This window comes from Sus scrofa, chromosome 2 (genome assembly GCF_054392235.1).
Source record: "Sus scrofa isolate SSC_HxYL_T2T_F1_AM1 chromosome 2, Sscrofa_HxYL_maternal_Yorkshire_Landrace_v2.0, whole genome shotgun sequence".
Lineage (NCBI taxonomy): Eukaryota > Metazoa > Chordata > Mammalia > Artiodactyla > Suidae > Sus > Sus scrofa.
In genome coordinates, this window is record NC_139384.1 from 253009 (window position 1) to 277979 (window position 24971).

A 24971-nucleotide genomic window follows, 5' to 3' on the forward strand; every position below is an offset into this window, starting at 1 on the left:
CACAGGCTGAACTTCATCTGCCCTGGAGCCACTGTGACAGCTCAGGGTGGGACAGTGCCCCTGGCACCCCTCTCATGTGCCTGGGCTTGTTTTGGACTCAGGCCCAGTGCACATATGCATACAAACACAGCACTGGAGGCTGACCTTGAGACGGGAGGAGCATCAGAGCCAGGCCTGGTCTCAGGGGAGCCCTCCTGGATCCTGGGCTGGTACCCCCACTCCTTGTCATCTTCAAACCCAGAGACTTTCATCCACGTTATCTGTCTAGTTCTCCACAGGAAGCCCCCACCCGCCCGGAGGTGACCCTTCTCTCCTATGGGGGTCTGGGGTGCTCCCAGCCAGACTGGCAGCAGCCACACCCACCTCTAGACACCAAAAGTTCTACAGTGACCTGGGCCAAAGGAGGGCCTGTGAAGCCCCAGGGCCAGAGCCATCGAGGACACCAGCCTCCTTGCAGCCGGACCTGGGGCACATCCCCCCCGCACCAGGTCCCCCCACTAGTCCAGTGGGTTTTTACTGGGCATCTACTCCACTCCCTCCCGCCCTGCTAAGGGGACACACCGGGGCCCTGCCTCCTTCAGGCTGTCCTTCCACCCACGGGGCCCCTAAGGCTGTGCAGGGATGAGTCTCAACCTGCCCCCAATTCCTTCTGCATGAGTGACCCACTGTGGACCTGGAAGCCCCTGGCGTGGCTGGAACTTCCTCAGAAATTGGTGGAGCATCAGGCTCATTCCCATGGGACCAATGCAGAGGGTCCTTCCAGAAGCCCTTAGGATGGAGGGCATGCCTGGGAAGGTCCTCGAAGCGGGAGAACCAGCCCCCTGGGGGCCGTGGAAGACCAGGAAGCTCATCCCCCTCACCCAGAAGGAGGTGCCCCCAGCCCAGCAGGTCCCAGGGCAACTCGTGCAGCAGCCCCTTCGCCCCCCGAGCTCAGAAGACTGCCATCCCCTGGACCCTCCTGGAAGTTAAGGCCAAGCCGCATGGCCAGGTGACAGGGGTGTCCCTGCACACCCTCCCCTGCAATCTCCTTTGCACACCTGTCACCCTCACACGCACACAGCCCCCTGCCATTTCCCCTGCAACCCTCCCTCTGTCCAGTTGGCATGTTGTACACCCACCCCTGCACACCCCACCCCTGCCTGCACTAAGCTCTCAGTCCCTGTGCACACTCCCCACACTTCCTGCTCCGGTGGTCCACACACCTGGCACGCACAGCACACACCTGCAAAAGCTCCCACAGGACACATGGCTGTGAGCACCTGTACACACCCCGCACCAGGCACACTGCCCCTCACCCCCTGCTTGGCCACCGTCACCCCTTGCTCTCTCCCAGGCACACGTGCGCGCGCGCGCACACACACACACACACACACACACACACACACGTGCCGCATGTTTTGCGGGCCTCCCCTCAGCCAGGCCTGATTTTGAGGACAGGCCTCAGGCTGGGAAAAGCAACGGAGGACGAGGACACAGGCTCACGCGGAGCAACAAGGCCACCGTGGGAGGGAGGGCACAAAGTCACCTGGTTCCAGCTCTTTCCTCCTGAGGAGGGGATGTCGGCCACTGAGGTCATTGACGTGGGCTTGGGAGCAAAGTCTTTGCTCAGCTGGGCCCCCCGCCTGGTCCGAAGCGCCACGGCTGCCCCGGACGCATTGCCAAGCACGGTGAGGACCTGACTTTTGTTTGTGTGTTTAATCAGAACTTTCCCCGTAGCTTCCTGGCTTTGCAGTCACATCCTCTCCTAAGCCTAAACCCCACCCAGGCACCCACCCTCCTCCGCGGCGGGCAGTTGGTGGTTCTCCCCCCCAGCCCCGCCTGCCCCACTCTTCCTGTAACTCTGAGTCAAGCAGCTCCTTCCTCTGGGGCCCGCCCCAGTCCAGCCCAGGCACCGTCCTTCCCTTCCCATGGCCTGGAAGGTGGGGGGAGGGTGCCCAAAGCCTGGGGTCCATGGTGCTAATTGGGGGTCCTGGCAAGCAGACCCCCAGTCAGGGCCGTCCTGCACACTCACAAGGAGCTGGGTAGTCTGGCCTGCTTCCTGGATGCCCCCTACAGTCCCAACCCCCAGGAGAGTGGGGAGTCTCCATGCAGCGATGCCCCCGTCCCAGTGGGCAGCCCCGATGTAGCTCTGACTCTGACCTGCAGGGGTGACAGGGTTCCTGTGGGAATGCTCACAGCACCGGGGCCTTGAGCAGGGCTCTTTGCCTCCCTCCCCGTCCACCTCCCAGGTGTAGCCCCCAAACGGTGAGCAGGTACCAGGGGCTGGGGGATCATGTGGACCTTAGTTTCAGGCGGGGATGGGAGAGCTGTGCCCCCTTTTCTAGCTAAAGAAGCAGACAGACGCCCTCAACAGCAGGTCCCCATTCGGAGCTGGGGGGGGGCGGGGCGGGGGCATCACAGACCCACAGACTGTCCTGGGACTCAGGGCTCTGGTCAGAAATCAGGCAGGGGTCCCCGTCATCCCCTGTCCCTGCTCTCACCCGCACGGGGGCAGAGCCTTCCAGTGGAGCATCCTCGGTGCAGCATCAGCTTTCCCACAGCCTCGACCTGACCCTGTGCCAAGCCCCCCTGCTCAGACCTCCCTGAGGCCTTCAAGACCTTGGGTGATGGTGCATCTTGGGCTCAGGACCCCATAGCACAGGAGGAAGTGCACCTCTCCGCCAAGGAGCCTCAGCTTCCTGGATGTAGGTGGGACCTAGTAGCAGCCCTCAAGCCAGGGCCCCCAGGGGGCCCTGGGGCTGAGTAGGCAGCATAAGCACCTGAGGCACAGGCTAATGGCCTCCAGCAGTCAGTGACCTCCCAGGAGCAGCCAGGCAGGAGGCAAAGGGCTAGGCTCTCCCTGGGCTCCCCAGCTAACCGGGCTGCCTCTCAAAGCTTCGGCAGGTCTGTCCGTGGCTCTGCGGGCCCATCCGTCCCCTATCTGACAGCCAGAGCTGGGTGCCCCGCTCCTTTGGCTGACGTCCACCCCTGCCCTCTTCGGTCCCCAGGCTCACTCCCCAAAGACAGCAAAACCCCACTCGCCTCAGGCGCTCTCGAGAACAGCCCTTAGGAGCCCAAGCCCGCCCCCTGCACTGCCCACCACCCTCGGCCGCGCGCCGCGTGGTTCCTAGAAAGCCACGGCTCCTCCTGCCCTCAGGCCTCACACCGGTGCCCCGGTTCCCGCGGCGCGGGACGGGCTGCAGTCCCCACGCCGCAGGCCGGCGCCCGCTCCCTGTTCCCCCGCCCTGCTGTCTGGCTCGCTGCTCAGCACCCCCAGCCCCTCGTCTGGGAGGCGCAGCCCCGGACGGTCCCCTGAAGGAAAGAGCGGGCACCGCAGTCTGTGGCTCAGCAAGCCCGGAGGCTCCTTCGTACTGTCCCGGGCCCACACGGCGGCGGCTCCCCGCCACACATCCCACACCCGTGCCCCGCCTTCCCGGAGGGGTGGACCGGCCTTAGTAGTCGCCACCCTGCAGGTGCGGTGAGCAGGCGGGGCGGGGGCGGGGAGCGCAGCGCTGCGGAAGGCGGGGGCGCGCGCGGACGGCGGGGGCGCGCGCGGGCGGCGGAGCTCCGCCTGGAGACCGGTGCGCAGCGGTACCAGCTGGTTTTTCTGCCCTCTCCCGGCGCCCCGGGAAGCCTCAGGCCTGGGATCCGACTTTGGGGCGGCGATGGGGGTCCTCGCGCGCCTCGGCGCCCCTCTTCTCCCTCCTGGGCAGCAGCCACGAGGAGGCCTCTGGCCACGTCCGGCGGAGCGGGAAGAGCAACCCACGCCCGGACAAGGGCCACGGGGCTGGGACGCAGGCGGCTGGCCGGGCTCCCGGGCACTACTCTCGGAACCGCAGCCACCACGGCCCAGAGGCCCCTCGGGGCAAGGGACACCTCGGCCCCCCCAAACTCCAGGCCTGGTCCTGGCTCCCAAGAGCAGTCGATCTCCACTCACCTCCGCGGGTAGGGGCCGCGATTGCCACTCACCTGCTGCCGAGACCTGAGGCTCGCGCGGCCGCGAGGGCGGAGCGGCTCACCTGGGCCAGGTGCGCAGCGGCGACAGCGGCAGCAGCAGGTGCAGCCCCGCCCAGCAGCCAATGCCGAGGGCGGACCTAAGCGTCCCGCTTTGCGCCCAAGGCGGGTGCTCAAGACTGTCCTGCGCTCAGCCCCCTGGAACCTCGGCTGCCGCGCCTGGGGGGCAGAAGCCGAACCGGCCTAACCAGCCTAGAGAGTCTCGGCGCCCGGGGGACTCCTCGGAAATTCCACCATCCTCAGGGGCCCCTTGTGTGCCTCTGCCCCTCCTCCCACGCTCTTCCTCTTCCTCCAGGAAGCCTGCCTTGACTCCTGCCCCGAAACCCCTGGTGCAGGGAGGACAGGCCCTCTCTAAGGCGCCCTGATGAAACCAAAGCAGGATCAGGAGGCTACCACATTCCAGGCCTTTCTGCTCCAGGGCCTCAGTTTCCTAGCTACCCCTGAGGGCAAACATAATCCACCAGAGGCCCAGAAATCGACACAGAGAAGTTTGATTTTATTACAGACGATTCTGCTGGATGAGGGGAGTCAGAGGTGTGGGACAGGATCTGGGGCCCAGAAGACAGAGGGAGGCCCAGGAAACGGGCCGGTTTTCCTGCTTTGTGACTGTATGAGAGGCCCCTCCCACCCACCCTCTTCTGTAGGTGGCAAGGGTCACGCAGCGTTCAGGTCAGGCAGTTCCAAGCCTGAGCCCCAACAGATGGAACAGGCGCCACAGAGCGCAGACAAGAGTGCAGCTCACAGGACCTCCCCCGCAAACCGTGGCTCCCAGGACCCCCACGCATATGTACGTCTTCTGAAAGCCCCCCCCCCCCCGCACACACACCACCCGCACAGCCAGGGCTTGGGTGGGAGGCGGTGGTGGCAGCTCTGAGTCTTGGCCCCTGGGCACCAGTGCCCCAGGACCAGCTCTGGGTCCCCTACACGTCTGTGCTCTTGGGGCTGGAACTGGAAACAGAAACGGGGTTGAGCTGGAAACAGAAATGGGGGCCGGGCCGCCCGGCAAGCCCCGCCCCGCCCGCCCGGCAAGCCCCGCCCCGCCTCACCACATCTTCTCCCGGAGTCTCTGGTACTTCTCCTCTAGGACCTTGTTTTTCACCGACTGAGGGGTGTCGGGCACAAACCAAGCAGCAATGAGCTTGATGCACAAGGCCACGTGCTGGGAAGCAAGGGCGGGGGCTGAGTGGGGAGGTTTTAGGTGGGGCCAGCGAGCCCACCCCCCCCACCCCCCGTCCTGGCTCACCTCGAAGAGGATAAGGAAGGCCAGGCGGATGGCCAGGAGGACCCAGGACTGCTCCGTGAGGTTGGAGTCCTGAGTGGTGCCATAGTCCCGGTACCTAGGGTGGGGAGCACCTGAGGTCAGGGGTCAGGAGTTCAGAGGGCACGCTCATGGGGCAGGGGGTCCAGACCTGCACTCGGTCACGTTCTCGCCCTCTGTCTGGACAGGGTCCTGGAAGTCCTTGGTGAAGAACACGGACAGACTGTGGTTGACGTAGCCTGTGAGGCAGCTGGGGGAGGGGAGAGGAGTTTGCGGTGGCCCCTTCAGGATTCCGGGGTGCTGGCTTGGGACTGATTCCTGCCTGCTGGGGGTCACCAGGGTGGGACCCAGGGCAGACCCCCTCCATCTCTGTACGCAGGAGAGGGGCCCCTGGAGGAGGCTGAAGGGACCCCAGGAGCTGCCACCTGCCTTCCTTGCCAGGGGCTGAGGGGAGCCGGGCTGGGGGAGACTCCTGGAGACCTGACTGCAGGTCAGCGGTGCCCCGCAGGGCTGCCAGAGCTGGACAAGGACCCTGCACAGACCGCAGGGGTCTGACTTCGGGAGGGGAGCCATTCTGGTACTTGCACAGAAAACAGCTGCTTCTGGGACCCTCATCCCCCGCTGGGGTCCCAGTCAGCACTCCTGGGCTCCCCGGGGCTGGGCTGTGGTTGGGCCAGTTTCCCAGGGGTCTCTGGACCGTTCGAGGCTCCCCCGGGGGCTGGGGGGCTGTGTCCCCTTACTCGATAGCAGGCTGGGCCCCCTGTCGGCAGGGGCCATAGCGGTGCTTGTACACGATTCGGGGGATGAACTCAGATGTGAAGGCGATGACCATCCCGTTGGCAATGACCGCCAGCACGCCGATGATCTCCAGCACCTGCAGCCAGGTCCCTGGGCCACAGCAGGGGGTGAGGCCTGGTCCACCTGCACCGCCTACCACACCTCCACTCAAGGATCCCCCAAGGCTGGGAGCCTGGATGGCTACGGGCCTTGGGACAACTCTGCCTGTGGCAGCCATGAGGCCAGGTCACTGGTGAGGAAGATCTGGGCGGGACTGACAGAGCACAGCCTCTGCACCCCCCTTTTTGCCAGGGACAGGGAGGGGCTCGGGCCTCCAGCGCCCACATCTTCTGCCTGAACCCTTCAGCTGCCCCCAGGCCTGCTCCCCTTCCTGGGTCCTCACCCCAGGTGGACCCCCTTAACCTGGGCCCAAGGCTGAGGCCCCCTGTGCACTTCTCCCTCCCACATCCAGCATCACCCCCCTCTGTTCATCCCCGACACTGTCCACCCCAGCAAGGCCAGTCCAGGTGACGGAGGCCACCTGCTCTCAGTCCCTGTCCCCAACTGCTGGACCCCTCTCTCCCTCAGCTCCCTGCTCTGAGTCCAGCCCTCCTGCATGGCGCTCTGCAGGGCGGCTGCTGGCGCTTCAGCCCATCCTGTCGTGGGATGGAGGGGCTGCAAGGTGCCTGCCAGCCCTGCCTCTTCCTGGGGTCCGAACCCCCTGTGGGCCCAACCTCCAACCTCGGCTGAAGACCCTCTGGAGAAGGACTGGGGGCTGTCTGTAGGGTGAAGGCCACATCTTGCCCCCCCCTGCTCAGAGTGGTTGTTGCAGGGGGACTGGCGGGGCACCAGCACCCCCCACCACCCCTGCCCCCTGGCTGGAGGGCCCCACTCTCCTCGGCCGCCCGGTGGGGCCACTGACCAATGTCCTTGGCCTTGCGTGGCACCAGGCGCCGCTGCAACCTGACCATCTTGATGGCATCCAGGCGGATCTCCACGAGGTTGCTGAAGAGCGCGAGCAGCGGGGCAAGCGGGAAGGCAGCCACGAAGATGGTGGTGAAGCCATACTGGATCACTAGGGAGCGGGGCTTGTCACTCTGGGCCCCCGCGCCCCGCGCCCCCTCAGCCTCCTCGCGCTGCATCCCCGCCTCCCTCGCGTACTCATCTCCATGAACTCATCGAACAGGCTGAAGGTGTTGACCGGGTTGAGGAGGTAGTTGTGCTGCCAGCGCCTCAGCTCAGGGTCCCGGGACACGGTAGCCTGCATCGAGCGCCACTTGTGGGCCAGCCACCTGGGGGCGAGGAGAGCCAGTGGGGTCCGGGAAGGGGGCCGGGGCCCCTCGGGGCTGGCGGCTCTGGGGCCAAGCAGCGGCCGCAGGGTCCCTCGGTGAGGGTGGGGCCACCGGGATCCCCGGGGAGGGAGGCCGGTCCTCACGGGCGCAGGTACTCCATGCAGTTGCTGAGCGTCTGTTTCAGACCCATGATAATGGCCATCTGCACGAACAGGTCCATCATGCAGCCGCTGAGATGGCACTGCGGGGGCAAGAGTGGGAGTCAGGCCCTGGAGGTGGCGGGTCGGAGGAGGGGGAGCCTGGGAGGGAGCGTGGTTCAGGCAAAGGGCGGTAGGCATCCGGGACAGACTGACCTCCTCCAGCTTCCACAGCCCCGCCAGGCGCACGGACTTGCCAGGGTGACCATTGATCCTGAGAAGGGCAGCAAGGCTGAGGGAGGGGCCGGCCCTTGCCTCTGCCGGGGTGGGGGAGGGAGAGGAGAGAGGAGTGGAGAGGATGGGAAGAGACCCACCCCGCAGGGGAGCAGAGGCTGGGTGCTGATGCACGGCTTATGCCCAGGACCCCACCCCCACCCCCGCCACACACACCCACACATCCACAGGGGACCACCCAGCTGTTCACAGGCTCAGATACACAGTCTAGACAAGGCCCATTAGGAATAGTTTCAGTTTCTCGAAAATGTTACTATGCATATAGGGTTGCTTTGTTTTGAAATCATGGGCTTTCCATGATAAAAATATACGTAAACTCTGTTAACGCAAACGCTGGCCCGTGCTTCATGGTGTTGGCCTGCAAGTCCACGACAACTACCGGTCTGTACGTTTGCAAAGGAAAAAACGACTATTTTGAAATTTTGATTATAGGTTTGGAAAACCAAAATAAGTCAACTAAAAGATGGCAGAAAAATCAACTAACAAATGCTCAGAGCAGACACAAAACTGATAGCAAGCTTAACTCGCTTCCATAGATGCAACAAAACCACTGACAAATGTAGCAGGAAGAAATAGCTGTCACAGATTGCAGCAAAAATTATAAAACACTAGAGTGAAATTCACAAGAAATCTGGGGGACCCATATGGGGGAAACTAGAAAACAGCTAAAGAACATGAAAACGAGACTTGACTAGGAGGTCCTGTCCTGGCTCTGTGGTAACAAACCCAACTAGTATCCATGAGGATACAGGTTCGATGCCTGGCCTCACTCAGTGGCCCAAGGATCCGGCGTTGCGGTAAGCCGTGGTGTAGGTTGAAGATGCAGCTCGGATCCCATGTTGCTACGGCTGTGGCGTAGGCCTGCACCTGAAGCTCAGATTGGACCCCTAGCCTGGGAAACTCCATATGTCATAGGCGTGGCCCTCAAAAGATGAAAAAGACTTGGCTAGAGAAACTTTGTTCTTTGATAGAAAAACTTAAGGTTGTGGGTTTGTCTTTGCTTTTTTTTCTTTTTAGGGCCGCACCTGCGGCATATGGCAGTTCCCAGGCTAGGGGTCCAATCGGATCTGCAGCTGCCAGCCTACACGACAGTCATAGCAACATGGGATCCAAGCTGCATCTTCGACCCATACCAAGGCTCACAGCAACGCCGGATCCTTAACCACTGAGGGAGCCCAGGGATCGAACCCGAATCTTCATGGAAACTAGTTGGGTTCCTTACTGCTGAGCCATGACGGGAACTCCACCAGGGTCCTTAAATGAGGAAAAGACAAGCAGAGAGATGGCAGGATGAGAAGGAAAGCCTGACACACTGCTGGCTCTGAAGACACGGGGCGGGGGGGCGGGGGGCAGGAGCCAGGGAACATCAGGCGGCTACTAGAAGCTGAGAAAGGCAAGAATGTAGATTCCAGACAGGGCACAGCCCTGCTGACAGCATGATTTCAGCCCAGTGGAACCTGCTTTGGCCTCCTGGCCTGGGGACGTGTGTTGCTTAAAGTCACTAAGCTGTGGTCGGTAATAGAAAATTAAGTTTCTATTTCAATCCTTCCTGAAAGAATGTATCATTTCACTGTGATCTTAAGCAGTGATTCCCACAAGATTCGCACAGAATCTTGATGTAGCTTGACAAAAATTAAAGTACACCTAGAAAAATGAACATGTAAATACCTATAAAAAAGAAAAAGTGAAAGAGGAAAAGGAAATTCCCTATCTGACAGTAAGGTGTCACACAGCACTAATCACACAGTAAGCTACTAGATTAAACGCAGAATCTGCAGAAATACGGCACATTCAAGCAAATGACGGCACTTGGTACGTGACCAAGTGCTGGTGACGGTGACAGACAGTCGATAAATGGTTTGGAAATAACTGGCTGCCATTTGGAAAACAACAAACAGGCTTCCTTGCTCTGCCCCTGCAACAAAACAAATTCCTTGTGAATCAAAGATTTGAATGCTTAAAATGTTGAAACCAGGAGTTCCTTGGTAGCCTAGTGGTTAAGGATTTGGCATTGTCACTGCTGTGGCTCAGGTTCGATCCCTGGTCCAGGAACTTCTACATGCCAGGGGTGTGGCCTAAAAAAATGTTGAAACCGAAAGCATCTAAAGGAAATCCCAGCCGAATGCACTTTTAATTTTGAGGAGGGACAGGCCTTTCAGATCCTGGCATGAAAAATAGGAGCTATAGGAGTTCCTTTGTGGCCCAGTGGATTAAGGATCCAGCCTTGTCACTGCAGTGGCTTGGATCATTGCTATGGCACAAGCTCCATCTCTGGCCCAGGAACTTCCACATGCAGCAAGTGCAACAAAAAAAGAAAGAGAAAAACAGGAACTATAAAGAAACATAAAAGAAACTGACTCTAGAGTCACACAGGTAACTGGATAGGCTTTCACCACCTTTCCTGGAGACCACAGGCAGGGGTGGTGCACAGAAGGAGTCAGACTCTGGCTTCTATCTGCTCTACCACCTGCCAACTGTGTGACCCTGAGATAGTTTCTTAGCCTCTCTGTGCCCCGGTCAACTCCTCTGCGAAATGGGGATTAGAGAGTCCCTACCCCATAGGACCGCTGTGCAGACTAGAGTTGGTCCATGGGAGGCACTCAGGATAGACTGCACATGTGTGCACTGGCTGCAAGCTATTCTCAGAAAGACCCATCCCACCATGCCAAGGAAAGGCAACTCCATCCTTCGTTCTTCGGAGTGAATGGAGAGCTAGGAATCTTCAGCCACGAGGAAACCCAGGTGGACAAAAGTGATGAACTAGGACAAAGAAACAGAAAGACAGACCTTTTAGGAAATGAGGTAATGAGAGAACAGGCAAGAACTTAAGGGAAGAGAGAACGCTGATACCCTGAAGAAAGCACTGTGTCTATGAACACAAGAAAAGGATGCTATTTAAAAAAAAAAAAAAATAGAGGGGGAATTCCCACTGTGGCTCAACAGGTTACAAACTGAACTAGTATCCATGAGGATGCGGGTTTAAAATAAAGAGAGAGAAGAGGAAAATTCAGGGAGCCTAAACAGGATGTCAGGGAATTCCCTGGTTCTGTCCCTGGCCTCGCTCAGTGGGCTAAGAACCTGGCGTTGCTGTGGCTGTGGCATAGGTAGGTGGCTGTAGCTCCGATTCAACCCCTAGGCTGGGAACTTCCATATGCTTCAGGAGTGGCCCTGAAAAGATTAAAAAAAAAAAAAAAAAAAAAAAAAGGAGTGCTCTGAAATTAAGACTGTAAGCAGAAGCAAAGCATTTTCAGTTGAACGGCTGGAAAACAGAGTCAGGAAAACTCCCAGAAGCTGGAACAAGAATGGGAGGGAAAAAAGCAGAGAAAATTAGATGACCAATTCAGCAGGTCCAATTTCCAAACGGAAACAATTCCACAGCAGGGAGCAGAGGGAAACGACACAGGATGCGGGAAAATCACTCAGCATCGAAAGACACGAGGCTCCGGGCCCGTGGATTCCATGTACCGGGCCCACGGCAGGTGCTGCGAGTCCAGCAAAGGACAAGGGCCACACTCCCGGCCCCGGAACTGCCATTTCCAGGAGAAAGAGCGAGAGACAGTGAACAAAGAAATGTGTCCCGAGTGGCGGGGCTGCGGGGGGAACGAGGCGGGACAGGAGCAGGAGGCAGCAGGGAAGAGAGGGCCTGAGGGACCGGGGCTCTGGGTCGGATGACGTGCAGAGGTCGGCGGACAGCAAAGGCCAGCAGCCGGGAGGCAGCAAGCGGTACAGGGGAGGGGGAAGCAGGAGAGGGGAGAACCCGAAACGGAATAGGATGCTGAGGTTTTTTGCTTTTTTGAAAGGATGCTTTATTTTCTTTATTATTACTATTTTGGCTGTGCCTGCGGCATATGGAAATTGTGGGGCCAGGGATCAAATCCTCCCCAAGGCAGCGACCGAGCCAGAGCAGTGACAATGCCAGACCCTTACCCTCTGAGCCTCCAGGGAAGATCTTTTGAAAGAATGTGACAGCATGTTTGTGTAGTGGTGGAATCATCCCGCGGGGAGAAAAGCTGGCGTGTGAGGAAGGTGTGACTTACTGCAGCGCCTCGAAGGCAAAGGACCCATCACGTCACCCTGCTGAGGAATTTCAGAAGACAGGGGACAGCGAGAAGGTACACAGAGTCGGAACCGCGACACCATGAGACTTGTGGAACAGAACACGAAGCGGAAACAAAAAAATCCTTCCCAGGTCTAAGGAAGACAATGACTCCAGCAAGCGCTCATCAGGCCCTTCATAAAAAGGAAACTGCGCAGAGTTCCCGCAGCAGAAACGAATCCGACGAGGAACCATGGTTGCAGGTTCAATCCCTGGCCTCACTCAGTGGGTTAAGGATCCGGCATTGCTGTGAGCTGCAGTGTAGGTCACAGACGCGGCTCCGATGTGGCGTTTCTGTGGCTGTGGTGTGGGCCAGCAGCTCCAATTAGACCCCTAGCCTGGGAACCTACACATGCTGCGGGCAAGGCCCTAAAGAGCCAAAAAAAAAAAAAAGGAAACTAAGCACGTGCAATTTCCCACGTCCCCTTTCTCAGGAAACCACCAGAAAACATGGGGTCTCACATGGCAGAAAACGAGGGGCTTCACAGGATGAAAGGGCCAAGCACAGCCCCGAGGGAAAGAGACAGATGCCAGGCGAGGGGGCATCTCCAAGGACCGCATGATGTCTTGGAACATACTGGGAAGAGTTGTTTGGTTTTTGTCTGTTTGTTCGATTGTTTGTCTTTTTGCTGTTTTCTTAGGCCACTCCCTCAGCATATGGAGGTTCCCAGGCTAGGGGTCCAGTTGGAGCTGTAGCCACTGGCCTATACTACAGCCACAGCAACGCGGGATCCGAGCCCTGTCTGCAATCTACACCACAGCTCATGTCAATGCCAGATCCTTAACCCACTGAGCAAGGCCAGGGATCGAACCCTCAACCTCATGGTTCCCAGTCGGATTCGTTAACCACTGCGCCATGACGGGAACTCCAAGAGTTGTTTGTTTTTAATATGGCCACACCCATGATATATGGAAGTTCCCGGGCCAGGGAATGAATCTGAGTTGCAGCTGCGGCAATGCTGGATCCTTTAACCCACTGAGCTGGGCCGGGGATCAAACCCACACCTCCACAGCAACCCAAGCCGATGTAGTTGAACTCTTAACCCACTGCACCACAGCAGGAACTCAGGAGTTGCTTTTGCTGTTGTTGTTGTTTTAGGACCAAATCTGAGGCATACGGAAGTTCCCAGGCAAGGGGCAGAGTAGGAGCTGCAGCTGCTGGCCTACAGCACAGCCACAGCAATTCAGGATACTTAGCCCACTAAGTGAGGCCAGGGCTCGAACCCACATCCTCATGGATACTAGTCAGTTTTGTGACTTTCTGAGCCACAGCAGGAACTCTTGTTTGTTTGGCTTTTTTTAAGTTCTGCTAGAGAGTTTGGCATTAACTGGTAATGTGTATGTAACTTCCAAAATTTAAGCAAACACAGAGTACACACAGAGCAATTCTTTTCTTCTGAAAAGATAACTGTATTTTGATTGGACCAAAGAGGTTCATTTCACTGGTGAGACAAGGGAGGGGACGTGGGTGCCTGTGCGTGAAGTGGGGTGTCCACCACAGCGCCATGTATAACGCTCAAAACCAGAATTAACGCAAAGGCCCACCAACCGAAGTGCTTAAATAAACTCCAGGACGTTCCACAAAAGAATGCTCATAGTACATTTCTACACACAAAGCCTCACCACCCGTATGCAGACGTGGGAGAGGCCTACAGTGTGTCTTCAGTGCAAAGCAGGTACACGCATCTACGTGATAAAACCGCTTATGTCAGTGGGGGTGTGTGTGCTTAAATGCCTAAAAACGTCTGGGAAGACCCAACAAAGTTACAGCGTCATTTCTAGGGCTGTGGGTTGGGTAGCCGCGGTTTGCTGCGGCCTCCTTCGCACATCTCTCTGCTGGGTTTCCACATGTTCTGTGCATGATTGGTTTTTAAAATTTAAGAAGGTATTTCCATTTTTAAGGTGGGGACAACCGAGGCAGGTGGGAGCAGGTGCCCTTACCTGCCCAGGATGAAGGCGATGTAGATGAGGGAGGAGAAATGGGCAAAGAACTGCAGAGTGAAGAACCTGATGGTGAACTTGCTCTCTCGCTCTGAGAAGGTCCTGGGCTTCTCTGGAATGAGAGGTGGGCCGTCCCTCCCCCACCTCTCACCCTGATGACAGGCCCACGCCTGTCCCCCCCACGACAGGCCCATGCCCAGCCTGTACCTATCCTGACAGCTCAGGGACACCTGCAACCCTCACCTGTCTCCTAGGAGGGAGCCTCTGGCCTCTTGGGGGGGCCCTTCCCCCATCCTAGGGCTCTAAGACCCCCACGCTGAATCCTGCCCCCAGAAGCCAGAGAGGGGCTTAGCTCACCAAAGTCGCAAAGCTTCAGGGCCACACACTTGTTGATCTGCGGGCGGGGAGACAAGGGCTCAGCTCGGAGCTCAGCGAGCCCCGCCCCGCGCCCCGCCCCTCCTGCCCGCCCCACCTTGGTCATGACGAGGATGGTCACATAGTGCACCAGGGCCCCGGTCACCACCACGGCCGTGGTCACCTGCTCCTCCAGGAAGGGCAAGGCCGAGTTGAAGAGGGCAGCAGCCAGGACACGGTAGACCACCAGGACGTGGGCCATGCCAATCATGAGGCAGATCTGCGGGAGGGGTGGCGGGATGGGTGGGGCTCGGGGGGCTGCCCCACCCAGCCCCGGCCCCGCGGCAGCCCTGGGCGTACCATCAACAGGGTCAGGAGGAAGATGATGCCGCTCCGCACGTACGAGTGCTGGTGCAGGCGCGGCTGGGAGTCAGGGCAGTTGATGAGCTCGAGCGCCATCTCCTCCTGTGGAAGGGACCGAGCAAGCTTCAGAGCCGGGATCCATGCCTCTGACCCGCACGGCTCAGACACAGCAGACTCATGCGGGGCCACACAGGCCTCTGGGCCTGGTCTCCTGGCTCAGCCTCACCTGGTCCTCGTCCCAGCCGTACAGGTCCCAGTGCAGGACCACGCGGGCGCGCTGGCGCTTCCAGATCTCCAGGAACACGGTGGCTGTGGCGGGGGCGGGGGGGGGGGAGGCTGAGGCCTCATGGTGCGTCCCTCGTGGTGTGGGGCTCAGGCTGGCCTCCCCGAATGCCCAGCGACTCACCCCACAAAGCCATGAAGATGGCAAACAGCACGGTGCCCTCGTTGTCGAAAAGGTGGGTAAGCTGGGGAGAGGGGCGCGTGGGCCTGGGGCGGCCTTCCCCGGCCCATCACCCGGGCAGGGCGAGCCAGCTTCCCCTTCTCTGGGTGCACCCGTGGCCGCGTCCCCAGGCGCAAACCTTGGCAAAGGTGCAGGTTTCCGAGAGCCGCCGGTACCTGCGGCTGTGGTCGCCGCGAGGGCACATGTAGATGTCGTGGGCCTCGCAGATCTCCTTGCTGCGGGTGCAGGGGCGGGGGTGGTTGCAGCACTTTCCTGCAGCCCCTCGTGGGACCCCGCCCACGCTCAGCCCCACCCCTTCCGGACCCGCCCCGCCCTTTCCCTGACTCCGCCCCACCCTGCCCCGCCCCTCGACGACCCCGCCCACACCCACCACGCATCTCCCCGGACCCCCGCCCCACCAGCCCCGCCCCATCGTGACCCCGCCCAGCCCACGCCCCCTCCACGCCCCCTGACTCCGTCCCGCCCCATCGTGACCCCGCCCATGCCCGGTCCCGCCCCTTCTCTGCCCCACTCCACCTGATCTGGCTGGCGTGGAACAGGGAAAACCCACTCAGAAAGATGATGAGGCCCACCGCGGCAGCGGGCACCAGCATGTAGGTGTACCAGCCGAGCCAGGCGAAGTACAGGGCCACCTTCTCACCAAAGTAGTTCCTGCGGGCACAGCTGCCCCGTCAGGGCCACTCCCACCAGGGGTGAGCATCCGGGGGCCAACGCCTGGGTGGGGCATGCCGCAGGGGAGGGGGCCAAGGAGAGTCTGGGTCGAAGCCCCGGGAGTCTAAATGGGAACAGACACCTGCCTGCTTGAGGCTTGGGTGTGTCTGGGGCAGTATTACCTGATGTCATCGATTGGCTGCTCTTGGAACATGTTTGTCCACTGGGCCCATTTCCTCTTTAGGTCTTCCTCCCCCTGGGCGCAGGTGACAGGCAGTGAGCGCTTCCTGCCTCGGGCCCTGCCCTCAGGTCCTCGCCCCGCGGGCCCACCTCTCACCTTGTGTAGGGGGAACCCGGCCTCAAAGACCCCAGCCTTCACCAAATCCTGGAATGTGTCTGGTGGACACAGAGATTCTCGGGTCAGACGCGGGTGAGGAGCCAGGGCAGGCCCTGTCCCGTTCTTGCCGCGTGACTGCCCTTCCCAGGGGGCTGCACACACAGGCCACGGGCCCCTTCAGTCCTTACCCCCACCTGCCGTCTGGCTGTTCAGGACAAAGTTGACAATTCGGATCCTAGAACACAAGAGCTGGCTCAGGATGGCCCCGTTTGACCTCGCTGGGCCTGCTCTATCAGGCCAGGTCCCAGGGCCCTCTGCGTCCCAGCAGAGCCCCCAGACCCCTGCCCTGACTGCTTGACCTGAATCCAGGACTCGTGAGGAGCCCACCTCCCACCTCCTTAATCCTCTGCAGGTCCAGCTGCTCCAGGTGGGCCTCCCTCATGGGTGGTTCTTCTCCTCCCAGGGCCCCAAGCTCAGCTCGACAGGATTCCCTCCCAGACGCCTCCCAGCTCCCCCTCTTCCGATGACACCTTCCATCTGGAGCCCCCACACATCCAGAGCACACCCTTTATGTGCAGAAATCCTCTTGACACTCCTGTGAGCCATTTTCCCTAAGGGGAGACCGAAGCTCAGAGAGGTTGAGTACTTGACCAAGGCCACACAGCCAGGAAGTGCCACATCCAGGTATCTGACTACAGAGTCATGCTTCCCTGGAACATGAGACCCAGGCCCCAAGCATCCCAGGGCATCCCCCACAGCCTGCTCCTCCCAGGCCCTACCAAGGTGCCTCCACTCATGCACCCTCCCAAGACCAGCCAGTTCTGCTTTCACAGGAAGAACCTCTCTTGCCTCATCTCCAGCTTTCAGGAGGACTCTTTGCTGGTCTCCGCTGACCAGGCCCCAGATGAGTTCAGAGGGCTGGGGCCAGAGCCAGGAAGGCGATGGAGGGGGGGGTGGGGAGGGCAGGTGGACAGGCTCGGGGGGCTGGATGACTGGGTGGGGGGAAGCAGGTACATGGAGAGGGAGGAGCTGCCAGGTGCCTGGGAGGCCGGAGGCGGAGGTCCAGGGAGGGGCATTTGGTCTAGAGAAGAGCAGTCAGGACCCGAATGCAGGGAAGGAGCTCAGAGCCCAGGAGGGACGGTGGGAGGGCCTCTCGGCCTCTCCCAATCCTGCCCACCCTTTAAGGCTGGCCTCCACTCTGCACAGGGACAGTCACAGGCAACCCTCCCACACTCCAGCAGGTGAGAAATGTCACTTCTCCTTATCACAGACAAGGAGACTGGGGCACAGACCCTGCCCCTGGGGCCTCTGCCCTGGACCAGGCCTGGGAGCCTTGCTGCCGGTCTGGACCAGGCCTGTGGGTGGGCAGGGGTCCTCCTGGCCCCAGGTCTGGGCCAGCCTCTCACCTGGTGGTGGCTGGGACGGGAGTTGGCCTGGCCAGCTCCGCTCTCGGAGCAAACTCCTCAGGCTCCCTGAGAAGCGTGCGGTAGAGGTCAAAGATGCTGTTGTCGGCTCGCATCCCAAAGTACAGCTTCTCCTGGTCCTCCAACACCTGAGGGAGGCAGCGTGGGCCTCTACTCCACCTTAGGACCCTCCCCTTTCATCGAGGGCCAGTGACCTGTCTCTTCCACCTCAAGCACAAGGCCACAGGCCGCCTCTCAGGCTCCTCCCAGGATCCAGCCATTCCCCATGGCCCCTGCCCCCGGGTGAGGCCCGCGGCCAGCCCACCTTGTGGTGGAAGCCCTTGCTCCCGAGCTCCTCCAGGAACCGCTGCTGCTGGGAGGCCAGCCGGGGCTCTCTCTGGGCGCGATGATCCGCCACAAGGACGTAGTCCCACTGTCCAGCGGCCTCCGCCTGCAGGAAGGAGGTGTGAGCCGGGGCTGGGAGCGGGCAGACCAGCTGCAGGGCATGGGGGAGCAGGTGGAACCAAGCCCAGAGGGGCTCGAGCAGAGACTCACCTCACAAGCATTGGTCTCCATCAGAGGGAAGCTGTCCCCTTCGTTCCCCACCAGGGTCCGGAAGCGCTCTTCACCCTGGGAGAGCAGGCAGGATGGGAGAGCAGGCAGGACGGGAGAGCAGGCAGGACGGGAGAGCAGGCAGCACGGGGCTCACCGCTGCTTCCCCGGCGAGGTGCTCTGGCACCAAAGGGGTTAAAAGATAAAGCTGGGGGAGTTCTCTTGTGGTCCAGCTGGGAAAGTTGTCTCTGCAGGGCCTTGGGTCGCTGCTGCAGCGTGGGTTTGATCCCTGGCCTGGGAACTTTCACATGCTTTGGGTGTGACCTAAAAAAACCCCAAAGCATAAAGCTGGGATGGGGTGGGAAAGTTCCAGTGGGGCTGCGCTTGCGCTGAGGCTACAGCACAAATAACTGGTGAAGGTTTGTTCAGAAATATATACAAAGAGCTCCCAGGACCCATAAAAAAGACAATGCTGCTTAAAATGGGCCAAAGGCATTCCCGCTGTGGCGCGACAGGATCTGTGGCATCTCTGGCGCCCTGGGAGGCGGGTTCTAGCCCAGGCCCGGCACCGCGGGTTAAGGATCTGGCGTTGCCACAGCTGCGGTGTAAGTCCCAACTGTACCTCGGATCTGATCCCCGGCCCAGGAGCTCCATGTGCTGCGGGGGGGGCCAAAAAAGAAAGGGGGGGGGGCGAAGATGCCAGAAGGCACTTCCAGAAGAGGAGCACTAGGAAGAGGGGAGAAATGGAACTAAAACTTGGGGAAATGGTGTTACGTGACCAAAGGCACCACCTTAACCCATTTCACAGCAAGTATACTGGTCAGACAGCCTCAAAGTTCCAGAGGATCTATTAAAATGTGGAATCTAATATGGTATTGTAAATGAATTATACACCAAAAACGAAACCATGTTGGGCTTTTGGCTTTGACCAGCGCCCCAGGCGACGGGGCACTGGGGCCTCTGCACGGTCCTTATGACTCTGGAGGGACACTTGTGGGAAGCCACACAGCAGGAGCAGCTGTGATTAGCATCGAGTGGCAGCGGAGGAGGGGTGTCTTCAGGCCTCATTTACTCCCAGTGAACAAAGAGCAAGCTCTGAGGGCTTGAGACAAAGGGACACGGGCCCCTTCTCTGGAGGAGGGGTGGGGCTGCAGCAGGTGGGGGACAAGGGCAGACAGAGCAGGGCACGTGGGGGGAGCCTGGGGCTGTGGTGAGGGGAGAGCGCAGCAGGTGCCAGCGCCGTGTGCCCTCAGACAAGCTCCCACTCCTCCCAGCCTTGGGCATGACGGCCCCCAGGGGCTGGACCAGAAGCAGGATGCGTCCTGTAACCCCGGCATAGGCTCTGCAGTCTGTGGGCTCCGTAGGAGAGACTCCAGCCCATGTCCCAGCTGGCAGCTCCCGGGAGCACAGGGACCCCAGGGACAGGGACCCTGCCCCCTCCCCGGGGTGGTGTCCATTGGAGCACCCCACCTTTTTGGGTGCCACCCACCCCACTGTGGCCCCCACTGGCCCTGGGCTCTTGTGGGGGCCTCCGGCCAGCCTATCACCACTACTGCCCCTCTCCTGGCTCACAAGTCTGCGCTCTCCTACCCTGTCACACCCTGACCCTGCTTCTTTCCCTCCTGCCGATGGCCAGGCCTTTGTCCCTCTGGTCCCCCCCTGCTCTCCCTTCTCCTTTGCAACCACATTCCAGCCTAGCTCAAGGCCACCCCCTCCAAAAAGCCTCACCAGACTGCTCCAGCCAGTCTGCCCTTGAGGACTGCCAGGTAAAATACAGGCCACCCAGGCACTTTTGAATTTCAGATAAACAACAGATAACCTTTTGGTATAAGTATATCCCAATTATTGCGTGAGATATACTTATACACCCCCCAATGTTGTTTATGTGAAATTCAATTAACTAGGTGCCGATTTTTTATTTGGTTTTGCTAAATCTGGAACTCAACTCCACCCCCAACCCCCATGCACACCAGGAACTATTGGGTCCAGGACCAGGCCTAGGTCTGCCCCCTTTTCCTCCCTCTGTCTCCATCGCAAAAGCCAAGAAATGCATCACATCCAACCACAGAACAGCAGTCACTAGGACATGGGACCCAAAGTCCCAGGGAGGCAGGGCAGATGCAGACATCATCTCCGTGCCCACAGGCACAGCACGGCCACTCTGCCACTGAGACTCTGCCCCTGTGGGTCGCGGGCTCACCAGGCCCACTGCCCCCGTGTTCCTGAAGTGCGGTCGCCCTCCTCGCACAATGTCCCCTTCTCCCGCCCCGCCGCGCGGCTGCAGCCGCCCGCAGATGTCCAGGCTCAGCTGTACCTTCCAGTTTGCAGGGAGTGAGAGCGCCCTGGGCTGAGGCGCCTCTGCCCTGGGGAAGAGAGTCAAGGCTCAGGTGGATGGGGACAGATACCTGTGTGTCACTAGCAGCCGGTTCTGTGATTTGTCCCCATAGGGGCCACGTGTCCTGGTGAAACGGATCCTCAGGCACTTGACTTCGGACCCAGGAAGATACCCCTGCCCCGTCCCCCACCAGCCCCGGCCTCCGGCCCCCTGCCTCCTGCAGAAGGAGCCTTTGAGGGCCCGTGGTGGACAGTCCCCCAGAGGCAGAGAGGCCCGCACATCAGCACAGGCTTGAGGCCAAAGGATGGCTGGGGGAGCTGGGGCCCAGGGTGGGGAGGGGTGGCACAGAGAAGCCAGACAGGGCAGGACTTTAGGATCCAGACAGGAGGAGGGCGCGGGGAGAGACTGACAAGGGTCTGCAGAGGCCGGGGCGGAAGGCTGGCCCTCAGGCAGCCCCCAAAATGACACTTCTGGACCTGGTGCAGCTCTCGGATCCCAGACACCCTCCCCGTCAGAGATGCCACACAGCGATGGGGCATTACCCAGAGCCTCCCCTGGAGGCTGGTGTGTGATCTGGACCAGAGGTGTCCTCTGGGCTCCGACCCGACCACTGATTCAGGCCACTGGACAGGGACGCGCCCCCACCCCCCAGAGCAAAGGCAGTGACCTGGTCACCCATGAGCAATGGGCCAGCAGTCGCAGGGCAGCCAGGTCTGAGTCCCCCTTGCCCAGCTCTGGTCCAGCCCTCATACCCCACAGCCAGACGGGGCCGAAAGTCTGCGCCCCATATACTCTGGGTTCACCAGCCTCATCCCTAGGCCACCTGCAGGCAAGTCCCCTCTCTAGCCACGGCCACAGCCCCAGCCTCAGGATCAGGCTGTCCGCTGGCCATCTGTCCACCTGCCCTCCAGGGAGAGAGGCTTCAAAGGTGGGAACCAGGCTCACCTGAAGCTGCCCCTTCCCCCGGCCAGCCAAACTGCTTGGTGTCCCCAAAGCCAGGGCTCTGGGCCCCCTGTGTCCCTGTCCCTCGGGTTCCCAGACCCTCACAGCAGGAACGGGGTTACCCCAGCCCTGCCACAGCAGACCCCCAGCAGGTCCCTGAACACAGATAGGTGCACAGGCTCTGGGCACCAGGCTCTCTGTTGTCCTCCCTTCAGCCTTTCAGCCCCTGTGCCCTCCAGGCTGCACGCCCCATGGCCAAGGCCCAGGGCCTGGCGCAGGCCAGAGTCCCAGTGGGTGAGCCCACTGGCTCCCGATGACGATACTTCTAAAGATGCAGCGGCTCCTGGGGGAGCTTGGGAACCAGAGCTGGGGGAGTCCTGCTTCTCTCCATCCCTTCCCAGCCCAGCTCCAGGTCACCAGTGGGGCCAAGGAGGCCGCGGCACAGACGTGACTGCCCCCAGCTCCTGACCAGTCTGGGCAGGCTGCTTGGAGCCCTCCCCTCACTCTCCATGGCCCAGCTCGCGCCGAGGGTCACACCCCAGGCCCAGCCCACCTCTGGGCCCTCCTGGCTGGGCGCCACAGCACGTTGCCATCTCATCACCCAGGGAAGGGACCCTCCTATCCTCCCCAAGAGCGCAAACACGGAGAGGCTTCCCCCTTGCTCACCTAGCCTCTGAGCCCTCCCCGAGCAAGTCCCCCTCCTCAGCTCTGGCCCATCAGCTTCCGAATCCGCCCCTCTGCCCCTCTGTCTCCTTGGTCAGGTCATCCTTCCATGTGTCTGTGTGTTTACTGACCCCAGACACGCACTGATGACACGGCCTGCTCTGTGTGCGGCTCTCAGGGGTAGTGCCCAGTATGAGTGGACACAGGGGCCTGGACAGGGAGGTACCTGCTTGGCAGAGGAGGTAGCCCTGAGCTTGCCCTGGTGGTGTGGATGGGCCCTGAGGGGCAGCAAGCAGTACGAGTACCTCCCAGAGTTGCAGTACTCAGCATCGCCAAGGGTTGGTGGTTAGTGTGCACACAGACGTGGTACTCAGCCCTTCAGCTCTGCAGAAGCATGAGGGGCAAGAAGGGAGACGAAAGGAAGTGAGATGGGGCGCGGGGGGTGTTGGCTGCTTGAGATCACAGGAGCCTGGCCTTCAGCGGGGGGCAACGGGGAGCCATGGAAGAAAGGGATTTGAGAGCCGAAGGGCGTGCCCACATCCAGCTGGGGCCACCAAGTTCCCTTTGCTGCCTGCATAGGTCTCTTTCCAAGGGTTAATTCTCTCGCCTTGGCCAAATCATGTGCTTCCTCCCCACCATCCTTTCTCCTGTCCCAGCTGGGGCTGGCGCGGGAGCAAGGGTGGGCAAGAGAGCCCAATTATGCCCACGGCTCCAGAGCTGGCCCTGCAAGGCCTGAGGCAGGGTGAGAGGCCGCCTGCGTGGCCTGCACTGGGAGCGCCCTGAGGAGGACAAGTGGGAGGCTGGTTTCGTTCTCCACCTCGGTGTGGGTCCCCTCCCAGAGCCGCCCAAGGCCTGGCCACAGCCCAGAGACCTCCCCGTGGCAGAGGGAAGAAAAGAACCTTCCTGGGATGTTCTCCTGCCTCCCCAGAGCCCCCAGCCTCCTGCTCTGCTCCCCAGAAGCGGTGTCCACAGCCCTCGGCCGGCTCCCCGCCCTGCCTGATTTGAGAGTCCTCTCCTCCAGGTCCCAGGTCAGCCCAGGTCAGCCCACCCCGGAGGCCGCAGGGCAGAGCTGCAGGGTCTGGGGGCCTCCTGCCGGCTCAGGGCCCCGAGGTGGACGTGCCTTCCCCACAGGGCGGGAGGAAGGCTGCTCTCCTTTGTGCCCGGCAGGTGGAGGGAAGACCACAGGCACCTTCCAGGGGAGGCCGGCCGGCCGAGCCGGCAGGGGGACCTCGGGCGCCGACCCTCGTCCAGTGGGCGTGGCCGCGGGCGCCGACTCACCTGCATGCTGGTGGCCGCGCGGTGCGCCGCGGTCTGCGAGGGGAACCCGCTGTCACAGCCCAGCGCTCTTACCAGACTTCCGCGTGGGACTCACCCCTCCCTCCTTCCCGCCCTCCCTCCCTCCTCGCCCTCCTCCCCCTCCTCCGCAGGTCCCTGGGCCGCGCCCGGCGCGGTGGGGAGGAGCCAGTGACCCGCGGGGCGCCGGAAGGGTTAGCCCGACTCAACTTGAGGCTGCTCCTTCACCTGCAGAGGGATGCTACCCCGGAAGCTGGGATCGATTGGCATCCTTGGGGGGGGTGGCTCTGAGCACTCTCCCGGTGGCCGGTGGCCGGGGACACATCTTCCCCAGGCCCCCTCCAGGGCACCCAGCGGGAGAAACCCCCAAGCCCACTGTGATTCCCTTAGAGGAGAAACAGGGGCTGGCAGGAGTGCGGCTGGGCCGCCTCTAGAAACTTCTCTCCCTCCCTGAGCCCCTGCTGGGGCCCCAGCTGGGGGAGGGGGAGCCCTGGGGTCCAGAGACAGGAGGCTGGCCCTGGGGGCGTGGAAGACAGAGCGGGGCTGTACCACACCGTGGTGAACCCAGGCAGCCGTGCAGAAGGCTCTGAGACACCGGAGAGTGGCCACCCTGTGGGACAGTCTATTGCTCCCAACGTGGAGTGGGGCGTCCAGGCCCTGAAAGCTGCTGGGAAGCTGAGGACCAGGGCGGGGACTCAGCCGGGAAGCCACACCGAAGCACTGAGCAGCATGGGGGCAGCTGGACGGGCGCAGGGAGCACCCCTAGTGCCACAGGGGTGCCCAGTGTCAGGGCACAGCCGTGTGTGGCCCAGGCGACCCTGCGGTTCAGACCCACCATAGGCATGTTGGCTCTAGTTTCCCTAGTCCCGCACACATCTCTGTCTGGGGCACCCCATGGAGGCTGTAGCAGCAGCAGGGCTGAGCTATGAAGACAAGAGCGGCAACTGGAGGCAGAGAACACGGAACGGGTGCCCCTCTGATGGCGCAAATCCGGACAAACGCATTTACAATTACAGCGACAGGGGTTCCCGCTGTGGTGCGCCCTGGCCCATGTGCTGCCAGGGTGGCCAAAAAAGAAAAAAAAAGATTCCTGTAAGAGAAAACCCCAAAGGGTCGTGGCTTAAACAAGTTCCTATGCTTCTCCCTCCAGTAAGTGCAGTCTGGAGGTGGTCCCGCCAGACGTGTCATGAACTTGTCGCTCTGCCACTGTGAGCACACAGACCTACCACGTGGTTCCAAACGGCTGCTCAAGCGCCAGGCACCACATCCACATTCAAGGCAGCAGGAAGAGCAAAGGATGAGTTGAGTCACCTGGCCACACTGTATTGCAACGAAGCCTGGGAAGTAGAGTCACTTTTCCTAAAGAAGAAGATAGAAAGACAGATAGAAGATCGAAAGGCACCCGGCAATGTCTGCCACAGGCTGGAGGGCCTCAGATGCTGCGTTAGAGCTCAGGGAACAGTCAGCCAAGGGTTCTGAGCGTGCGTCAAATCTGAACTCAAGATCCATGCGATCCGTCAGCTCCTGGATGGCCCCGTCTCTGCCCGGGCTCCAGCTCGACCTGCTCAGGATGTTCTGTACCTACACTTTCTCTCTTTCTTTCTTTCTTTCTTTCTTTCTCTCTCTCTTTTCTTTTCTTTTCTTTCCTGTCTTTTGTCTTTTTAGAGCCACACCCACAGCATATGGAGGTTCCCAGGCTAGGGGTCGAATCGGAGCTGTGGCTGCCAGTCTACACCAGAGCCACAGCAACATGGGATCCTAGCTGTGTCTGTGACCTACACCACAGCTCAGGGCAATGCTGGATCCTTAACCCACTGAGCAAGGCCA

At 60.6% G+C, this 24971-nt stretch overlaps 1 protein-coding gene across 32 annotated transcripts; it reads right to left on the bottom strand.

Moving 5' to 3' along the window:
- Positions 1-4468: 4468 nt before the first annotated feature.
- On the bottom strand, positions 4469-23221 carry ANO9 (anoctamin 9). Of its 32 annotated transcripts, XR_014836661.1 has the most exons (26): positions 23130-23221; positions 22078-22235; positions 17915-17989; positions 17685-17810; positions 17363-17508; positions 16145-16191; positions 15957-16015; positions 15802-15875; positions 15485-15619; positions 15087-15183; positions 14912-14972; positions 14732-14814; positions 14503-14607; positions 14327-14422; positions 14146-14182; positions 13789-13900; positions 8901-10511; positions 7674-8577; positions 7464-7561; positions 7190-7320; positions 6951-7103; positions 5992-6139; positions 5403-5501; positions 5237-5330; positions 5040-5152; positions 4469-4941 (listed from the first exon to the last, which is right to left on the bottom strand). XR_014836661.1 is itself a non-coding variant. In XM_085010329.1 (25 exons), exons 3-25 carry the CDS (start codon positions 17933-17935, stop codon positions 4914-4916), a joined length of 2187 nt encoding a protein of 728 aa, XP_084866455.1. In that variant the 5' UTR covers positions 17936-17989; positions 22157-22235; positions 23130-23221; the 3' UTR covers positions 4469-4913. The 32 variants fall into 32 exon arrangements, 24 of the variants coding, with proteins under 24 accessions (XP_084866455.1, XP_084866459.1, XP_084866454.1 ...); XR_014836659.1 differs by lacking the exon at positions 8901-10511 and having other exon boundaries at positions 7674-7731; positions 13789-13838; positions 22157-22235; XM_085010329.1 differs by lacking the exon at positions 8901-10511 and having other exon boundaries at positions 7674-7731; positions 14261-14422; positions 22157-22235.
- Between the last annotated feature and the right edge of the window lie 1750 nt (positions 23222-24971).